At 47.0% G+C, this 9779-nt stretch overlaps 1 protein-coding gene across 1 annotated transcript; it reads right to left on the bottom strand.

The window, feature by feature from the left end:
* Positions 1–302: 302 nt before the first annotated feature.
* Positions 303–7059, bottom strand: DDOST (dolichyl-diphosphooligosaccharide--protein glycosyltransferase non-catalytic subunit). The gene is made up of 11 exons (XM_044282471.1): positions 6865–7059; positions 5307–5417; positions 4760–4846; positions 4544–4647; positions 4360–4454; positions 4178–4271; positions 3874–4022; positions 3607–3754; positions 2120–2240; positions 1934–2040; positions 303–1613 (listed from the first exon to the last, which is right to left on the bottom strand). Exons 1-11 carry the CDS (start codon positions 7010–7012, stop codon positions 1464–1466), a joined length of 1314 nt encoding a protein of 437 aa, XP_044138406.1. The 5' UTR covers positions 7013–7059; the 3' UTR covers positions 303–1463.
* Positions 7060–9779: the final 2720 nt, after the last annotated feature.

The following is a 9779-nucleotide window of genomic DNA, read 5'->3' as shown; positions in this document are numbered from 1 at the left end:
CTACAAATATAATAAGTTCATTATGTTAGTAAGCTTTTTTAAAAAGCTTACTATCTCCACCAGAGACGTTATTTATATGTTCTTTTGTGTGTGTGTATATATATATATATATATATATATATATATATATATACATACATATACACACACACACACACACACACACACACACACCTATACACACAAACCTCTGTCTATATACATTTTTTTATGTCCTAATGCATTATTTTGAAAAAATTGAGAATTGCCACTATATAAGAAAGGCAAGCATTCCCCCCAAAATTGCATATATAGACAAAAAAGGCATCAAAATCGCAATGCATTTTATTTATATGTCTTGGATAGCAATTGACAATATATTGTTAACAATTAAAGAAAGACCAGGTTATGAATCTGAGGGAAGCGCTGTAGCTACCACGTGGGACGCCATGGAGCGTAGCAACTTATCTTCTCTAAACAGTGAGTAACAGACTCTCAGTTACTACTGTGTAAACACCACCATCAATATAAGAGACCCAGGAATCAGCGCATTGGGAATATACATGAACTATATAATAATATAAAGTATCCATTGGAACTGGTTGTTTGGTCGATAAATTGCTGATCAGCGCATTGGGAATAGAAATTAACTATACAATAATACAAAGTATCCATTGGGACTATTTGCTTATTTTAAATTTGTTTTATACTATATTGGAAAGAACATAAAAAATTGGATCCAATTAGAGGAGGTGAAAGAAATCTCAACCATTCACCGCATACACCACAAATAGAGGGACATTTGTATATTTTAATGTTGAGATAGAGATATAAAATATTAATTTTTTATTGACCAATAAATTAATATATGAATGATAAACTAAATTTCTCCGGGTTACTCCAAATGAAGTGTGCCTGTCTATATTAACAATCTGGCTACAGCATATATACCTCAGATCAGATCCCTCACCGACGCCATCCCCTCTGCTCAGCCCTTTGTGTCCCCCACAGGAGTCAGTGACCATGGTCCATCTGTAGAGGTTCAACAGCGAGATGACCACAGGCCTGACATCCATGAAAAAAGCGACAGCTAAACTCCGTCTGCTACTGTGTGCAGATAAATGACAGGACCATGGAGGGTTATGGGGGAAACATTTTTATTTTTATTACAAATGGTCCAAATAGATCAAGTGCCCATAAACGTCCAAAAAAAAAAAAAAAAAATCACCACACAGAAAAAAAAATGTGTCCCGTCTGTGGTGGAGGGGGTGTCAGTGTGTCTTATGTCTCCCCCATTACTTATCTCCTCTCCACCGGCCCCTAGAGATGACTGCAAACAGAATGATGTCAAATATATAAAATCTGCACAAATTAAAACAGAAATCCAAAAATGTACAACCAAAATGCCCCCCCTCCCCCTTCTGGCCCCCCTGGACCGGATGATGACTGCATTCTGTGCTCAGTAAAACTGCAGCAATTTCTTTTTAATCAGATTTTTCTTTCTCTTTCATGTGCAAGAAAACAATGCTGAAGACGAAGAGGCCGAACATCATGGAGAAGGCGCTGGCGTAGTATGGGAAGGCTGAGGGAATGAATCGCTCATACTGGGTGTGCTGGAGAGGCCGTACAGACACCTGTGGGACAAAGTCACAGTCAGCGGAGGGAGAGGTGCAGGCGCCCCAGTGATGCAGCCCACCAAGTCAGTTAGTACAGTACTAAGTACAGATAGTACTGATCCAGAGTTACATCCTGTATTATACTCCAGAGCTGCACTCACTATTCTGCTGGTGCAGTCACTGTGTCCATACATTTATTCTCCTGTACTGATCCTGAATTACATTTTGTATTATACTCCAGAGCTGCACTCACTATTCTGCTAGTTATTACAAGAAACAAGTTTGTGCCGCCACACATCTTTTATGTGGGAGGACAGGAGGAGAGTATCAGCACTTACTTGTGTGGTGGAGTAGAGGTGAGTATACCCCAGTCTGTTATAATCTACTTTGAACTGGAACACGCCGTACACATCTGGAAGCTTGAACTGGACGCTGTATTTTCCACCTGTAATAGACAAGAATTATAAACCGCACTTACCAATTAACCCCGAGAGCAGCTGGGCGAGTCCTGACACTGAACTTACCGTTCTTCTTCAGGAAGGTCCGGACAAATGGATCAATGCGTACAAATTCCAGCTGAATGTCGTCTCCATCGAAGGGAATCCATTTCCCATCAGAAAGCTTCTCAATCACTATGCTGTACTCCTAAGACAGAACAGAGGGAGTCATGACCTGATTAGGATCTCCTATTAAAATTCCTACCTTATTCCAATTGTTTAAGCTACTATTCAAAGCCAACCTATAGGCATTGCATGCTTTACCTAGATTTTTACAAGACCCCCCCCCCCTCCTTTAATTTTTAAAGAGATTTTCCTTAATATTGATGACCTATCCTCGAGGAACCTCATCAATATCTGATCAGTGGGGATCTGATTGCTGGCACCCCCGCTGATCAGCAATTAGAAGAGGCTGCGGCGCTCTTGAGTGCAACAACCTCTTTCTAGGCCAGTGACATGTTCATCGGTCACGTGGCCTAGGTGCAGATCAGTCTCATTCAAGTGAATGGGCCTGAGCTGTGATACCAAGCATAACCACTAGCAGTGAGCGAAGCGAGCTTCGGATGCTACATCCAAAGTCGCTTTGTTCAAAATTTCGGATTAATACAGTACAGAGATCTGCGTACAGTATTAAAATGTATGGGCTCGGCGATGTTCATAACTATGTAACCCCATTGTATGCACTTATGTCTGTACTCTATTTTAATATTTTCTGTCTTATTTTGTTCTTTTATTGTCTTGATACTTATATATTTATACGTTTTACTGCCTTAAAATTCCAATAAATAATCTTTAAAACTAAAATGGGATCCGATTAACTGCAGTCAGTTTCTCGTAAAGTCGTACGAGACTTCGCTGAATAACTCCGGTAGTTGATTTTTAAAAACTTAGATTTTCAGTTTTGGATTTAAATTCCCAATTGGGGGTAAATGGCTTGCTCTGTTTCAATACTAGGGCATACAGAGTTAATATAGCAGGCCCTCGATCAGGGCCCTTCCTCTAAGGCAGGCATGTCCAAACTGCGGCCCTCCAGCTGTTCCAAAACTACAACTCCCAGCATGCCTGGATAGCTTACAGCTATTAGGGAATGCTGGGAGTTGTATTTTGCAACAGCTGGAGGGCCGCAGTTTGGACATGCCTGCTCTTAGGTCTCAAACCATGGATCCGCAAAATATGGATAGCGTCCATGCCGCAGTTTTCTCCCTCCCATCACTGGAAGTGCCTATTTTTGTCTGCAAAACGGACAAGAATAGGACATGTTGTATAAGTTGCGGAATGGCCACATGGATGCTATCCGTGTGCTGTCAGTATTTGCAGGCCCTTAGAAATGAATTGGTCCATGTGTAACACGCAAAAAATAGCTATGTGCATAAGGCCTAACAGCCAGAGCTACGGCTATATCCTGGCTCTGGAGCAAGGATACAGACAGCAGCACAAAGTCGCTAACCTGCTCAATGTTAAAAAGGTTGCACAAAGTAATCAACCTCTGTAAATCCCTCCCGTATGAGTCTTACCACAAGGTCAGTGATTGTATAAGCGCTGGGTGGTTGTGTTTCTCCAACGCGGTGGTGAGACACAGCTCCGACCCTCAGCACGCCCTCCTCCTTAAACACCCATTGTGATAGGGCGACTGCCAGCTCATAGTTTCCGGTCTTTGAGTATCTGAATCGGAAAAGATCAGAGCAGGTTAATGTATGGAAATAAGGTCTGATGGAGGTCAGAAACTTACTGAATAGCACCCTCGGCCGCTATAATGCCGGTGTGGATGATGGCGATCATACCTGGTGGAGCCGGGAGTAGCTTTCTGCACAGCAGAGTTAAAGAAAGCATCACTGAAGAAATCAAGGGAGCCACTAAAGACCACGCGGGCATTGTTCCTGGCCTGGAGCCCTGCAATCAGGAGAGTGTTCTTGCCGACTGCATGTGGGTACTGTGAGAGAATGTGGGATAGCAGATCACGACGTCAACAGAGGAGCTGCCTCCGGGCACAGTGTGGTAAAAGCTAATCCAGTGCATCACAGCAATCATTACTCCTATGGTGGGATCTGACCCATTATGATGTATTGGCAAACAGCACCACCTTACCTGTGTGACGGGTTTATCAGGGAAAAACGAGTAGGAGGTGGAAGAGCCGGTGAGGATGTCCAGCACCAGGGGGTTATCAGGATCGGCCACCATACTGTACAAGACGTGATTATAGTTATTAGAAATGTGCAGGGATCCCGGGCACAGCATCATATGACACAGTGGTCAGTGCAGGCACTTACCCCACACCTCTGAACAGGATGGGATTTGGGGTATTTTTCCCCACAATAGTTGGGGCCTTCAGGAGGTTTTCGGGGTCGGCTACAATCAAGGTGTGCTGCAGGAGTAGTAAAATGAAACAGTCCATTGATGGATGTACAAAGAATCAGCAAAACACACATCAGTACCGCTCTCTTGGGCACCTACCTGGCCAGGGTCTGACAAGTCATAGTTGTGGTGGTCGATGACGGACGTTTTCTCTTCATCAAACTCAATGCCACATTCACTTCCCAACTCACGGAGAGGATCCCCTGACACATGATCACAAGCAGATTACAAAAATGCAGCGAGAGGATAATCACTTAGATCTCTACAAAGTGAACCCCCCCATTAATCCCTGACATTACCAGGTGACACTCTTACCTATATCCGAACTGGCTGCCACCAGGACACTGCCACCACCATCTATGAAGGAGCTTATCATCTCCACATTGAGGTTTCCTCCAAAATCTGCAAGAAAAGGCAATAGATGACATTTACATAGGACTGCTAATATCTGCTCCCCCTACAGTCGCACCGTTAAGGCTGGTTCACAAGACCATGCTCTGTACTTGAAACACGGCCACATCTCCCAGACTGACTGCGGCTCCCGACCCAAACTGACTGCATCATAGTAATTTATGTTATAGTCAGTGCCTATCTGATCGCGGGTCTATTGAACTGTACTCACATCATCATTATGTGATTATACCCACGATCAGATAGGAATTGAGTATATAAAAAAAAAATAAAAATCACTATGATGCTGTCCGTTCGGGTCAGGAGCCGCGGTTGGTCTGGGAGAAGTGTCCGACACACGAGCCGTGTTTCCCAGACCGAGCACGGTCCTGTGAATAAGCCCTTAGGGTTAGTGGCCTTTTAAGAGGCAGCAGTGATGGTCCAGACTCAGACTGGAGAACTGTATACAAACCTTCTACTGACGGCGAAAAGATGATCAGGTTGTCATACAGGAATTCTCCATACTTGATTAGGGACAGGCTTGGGTCATCTGCAGTCTTGAAGGAAAGGTCGAATCCCCTGTCTGTAAATCAGAAGAACAATAATTGGAGCAAGGAGCTTTAGGGATGATGGGGTGGGGGGTAGAGATGCCGGGAGATCCCCTGGCAGCCAGAGAAGGAAGAAGGCTGGCTCCTCTGGTCCTCTTGTGACCTATCTCACTAACTGGAGTCTGGACTGCTGGTGTCCAGTGCCCCCCCCTCCCCCTCTCCTTTTCAGTGAAGAGGCCCTTAGCGGGAAGCCTCAACACTTTAAACAGCGCAATAGTCCTCAGCCCCTGCTCCCACTGATGTCCCTTGTGTTTGGTGGTAGAGATGGGGGGGGGGGGGGTATTCGAGAGCTGACAGTCTGGAACTGGATACAGGCGAGCGATGCTTTTACTACAGTGCACATTGAAAGAACCAGTGGGCAGCAATGACAGGGCAGCTCCAGTGGTAACAGTCACTGGATCTTCCTGTTGTACACTGGGCTACAGATATTGATGATAGGATAGGGCAGTGATGGCTAACCTCCGGCACTCCAGCTGTAGTGAAACTACGACTCCCAGTATTATCCATTCATTTCTATGGCGTTCTGAGAACAGCCAAGCAAGTGCACATCTTGGGAAATGTAGTTTTAACACAGCTGGAGCGCAGAAGGTTAGCCATCACAGGGATAGGTCATCAGTATCTGATCGTGGGGGTCTGACGCACTGTTTTGGGGGCAGAAACTACATTGTGTCTGAAGCACTGCTCCGTAGACTGGGTAGTGGCCGTGATGGGAAGAATGAGAACTGAGCTGCAGAATAAGGAGATTTCACAATCCGCACGTGCGCAGTGTTAGGGTAAGGAGAAAAGACCGTCAGATCATCTTACCCCTGAGGGCGCACGCGCAGTGTCCGTAAGTCAGCGCTCCCTGTAATTTTACCTTACCCATGCTGCGGTAGTGCAGCGCACACCCCTGGAAGTCACAAGGGGTAAGGCATTTTCACGAGTAAGGATTTTTGTTAGAACACCGTAAACTACAGTGTGCAGAGCCTTCTGCTTTGGCTCCATACACTGTATAGTTTCCAGCGCCAAAAAAAAACATCAGCGTTGTTGCCGGGTGTCAGATGCCCACAGACCGGATATTGATTACCTATCCTGAGAACAGATCATTGGCATCTGAAGCCTGGAGAACCCCTTTACCCGATGCTTGTGGCGATGCCATGCTGCGGCCCCTGTCACCCATAGGCTGGATAGTGCAGAGCTGGACTCTAAGCTGATACATTGTAAGTTACAATTTGTGCTACAATTTGTAACAACCAGGAGAGAAATCTGCAGTGCTGCGTTTAAATCTTAGAGGACTGTCTACTGATGCATTGTAACAAACCCTCAGCTGTGAGCAGGACGGGGGTTTTTCCGCCTCACAGGGGAATACAGAAGAGATTTCCATTGATCCCAATGGATTCTCGGTCAGCGCTACGTATCCTTCCCGTAGGAACAGGTTCTCACCGCTCAGGCTGCGAAAAAAGAGCGAGTGCGTCTCCCGCAGGTTAATGTTCTCAAGCAGGACCAGGGTTCGGGATCCGGCAAGAGCCCCCGGGGTCAACACCAGGGCGGCCAGGAAGAGCAGCGCGGAGCTCAGGGGAGCAGCCATCATTCCCGGTCCTGAGAGGCAGCTTCCACGTCACCGGAAGTGCCTGTGCGCCGACCAATCACACCGCGCCACCTCCTGTCAAACTCTGAGTCACGTGACCGGAAATTGCCCGTCGTGGCTGCCATCTTTATGACGGGCAGCGTAGGTCTAGTTCCGCGTTTTATTCGTGGCTTGAGTTGGTAGAAAGGTGGGCACGGCACTGCGCATGTGTGAAGTGGTTTGCGCCTTCTTGACCAATGTGGGAGCGGCAACGCGCTGGTCACGTGATGCATTTTGAAAAGAGCGGGAATACTGAGGAGACTGAGGAGACTGAAGAAAGGGTGGATGCTGTTGTGCAGTACTGTCCCTCAGCGTCCCAGGGTTTGTTCTATGCATTATTACTCCGGGGTACTACAAGTCTCAGCCAATACACATTTCCCTTTAGTTTAAGTTTAACCCCTTAAGGATGTAGCCAATTTTCATTTAAGTTTTCCAAGTGTTTGTTTCACTACTTAAAAAAGTTCCTTTTGTGTCGCCAATTTTTGACACCCATAACTGTATTATTTGTTGACCGAGCTCTCCGAGGGCTTGTGTTTGTGGAGTGAGCTGTAGTTTTTTGTTATTGGTGCCATTTCGAGGTACATAAAATTTTAGAATCACTTTTTGTATTTTTTTTTTTTTGGAATGTGAAGTGACCCAAAAAATGATATTTCCGCACTGTGCATTTTTTTCCTTATGACATTTTCCATGTGTGTGGATAAAAATAACTTGATATTTTAACAGTTTGGACATTTAGGGGCATATACCAAATACCTTTATGTTTTATTGTTTACATTTTAAAAATAAAAGGGGTTTTCTGGAAGTTTAAAGTATAATATACGGTACTGATGGTAATGAAAACATGAAAAGATTTATGCAGCGCTCACCTGCGTTGAATGCTTCCGAAGCACGGACCCCTGGACTCGGGCCTAATACAACTTGTAAACAAAAAGATGGAGTCCAGCTTCTTTAAAATGCATTTTTCTTTACTTCAAGCGGTAAAATCCATAAGCAGAATACGCATTTCGGACCCCACAATCATGGTCCTTACTCATGGGTAAGGACCAGGATTATTATTTTTTCTTTACTGATGACCTATGCTCAGGACAGGTCATCATTATCTGATCGGTGGGGGTCCGACACCCGGGTCTCCCGCCGATTAGCTGTTTGAGAAGGCACCTGTGCTCCTGTGAGCGCAATGGCCTTCTCCGTGCTCACCAATCACAGCGCTGTCCATCGTATAGTGGCTATCCTTGGTATTGCACCTCAGGTTCGAATCTGACCAAGGACAACATCAAGTGTTTGCGTGGGTTTCCTCTGGGTTCTCCGGTTTCCTCCCACACTCCAAAGACATCCTGACAGGGAACTTAGATTGTGAGCCCCATTGGGGACAGAGTGATGCTAATGTCTGTAAAGCACTGCGGAATATGTCAGCGCTGTATAGGAGCTTAAAATAAATATTGTGATAGTTACATGGAGCACCTGGACTGGTGACGTGACATTTTGTGAGGTTTTATCAGTGTATAGATGACAAATACTTTGTGGCAAAGAATAACTGGGATCAGATCCCATCAGAAATGAGGGGAGTTGATATATTTAGTTCCCTATGACAGATTCAGTCCACATTCTTGCACTACTGCATGCCTGGCTGGGACTTTGCACCAGGTTTAGGGGCACAACAAGCTCTGCGACGTTTCTATTGAGTCCCCCACACACATGCCGAAAACAAATTGTACATGCTAGGCCTGGATGCAGTGGAGTACATATAGAGGTCGCAGTTGAGACCGGGCCCGGCACCCCAGGGGGCCTGGCCACCTGCGGACCCCTGGCTGGCCCCTGCGCTAATCTGTCTTGCAGTCAGCCGTCAGCGCCGGGCCCGGGCAGGAGAGAGCACGTTGTCGGCGTCGCGGCAGGTCTCGCGCGCCTGCCTGAACTCACGCAGCAGACGGGACCCGGACTGGAGAGAGACTGAGAGCAAGGACCGCCGAGCCGAGGAGACAGCACAGTTCACTTCCCCTAGTGCAATGCGCCGCAGCAGCCGGTAAGTAAGGAAAAAGCCGCACTGACTGGAGTAGTGAGGGGGGCCCCCCTGGCCCTGGCAGATGACCGGGGGAGGGGGGGGGTGTTTGAGCTGGCCGAGTTGTGGGGGCCCTGGCCTGCAAATTTATTGATGGGATTGGGGCCTGGGCTGATGCTGATCTAAGGGGTCTTTCGGCTAATGATTGATCTGATGGGGGGGATCTTTGGGCTGATGATCTGGTGGCTGAGTTGGGGGTATCTTTAGGCTGATCTGAGGTCTGATGGGCATGGGGGGCTGAGTGGGGGTCTTTGGGCGGATCTGAGGTCTGATGGGGGTTGACTGGGGGTCTTTGGGCTGATCTGAGGTCTGATGCGGGCTGACTGGGGGTCTTTGGGCTGATGTGTGGTCTGATGGGGGCTGACTGGGGGTCTTTGGGCTGATCTGAGGTCTGATGGGGGCTTACTGGGGGTCTTTGGGCTGATCTGAGGTCTGATAGGGGCTGACTGAGGGTCTTTGGGCTGATCTGAGGTCTGATGGGGGCTGACTGGGGGTCTTTGGGCTGATCTGAGGTCTGATGGGGGCTGACTGGGGGTCTTTGGGCTGATCTGAGGTCTAATGGGGGCTGACTGGGGGTCTTTGGGCTGATCTGAGGTCTGATGGGGGCTGACTGGGGGTCTTTGGGCTGATCTGAGGTCTGATGGGGCTGACTGGGGGTCTTTGGGCTGATCTGAG

The sequence above is a fragment of the Bufo gargarizans genome, chromosome 2 (genome assembly GCF_014858855.1).
Source record: "Bufo gargarizans isolate SCDJY-AF-19 chromosome 2, ASM1485885v1, whole genome shotgun sequence".
In the NCBI taxonomy this organism is placed as follows: Eukaryota; Metazoa; Chordata; class Amphibia; order Anura; family Bufonidae; genus Bufo; species Bufo gargarizans.
This window is presented reverse-complemented; position numbering and strand designations above follow the sequence as displayed.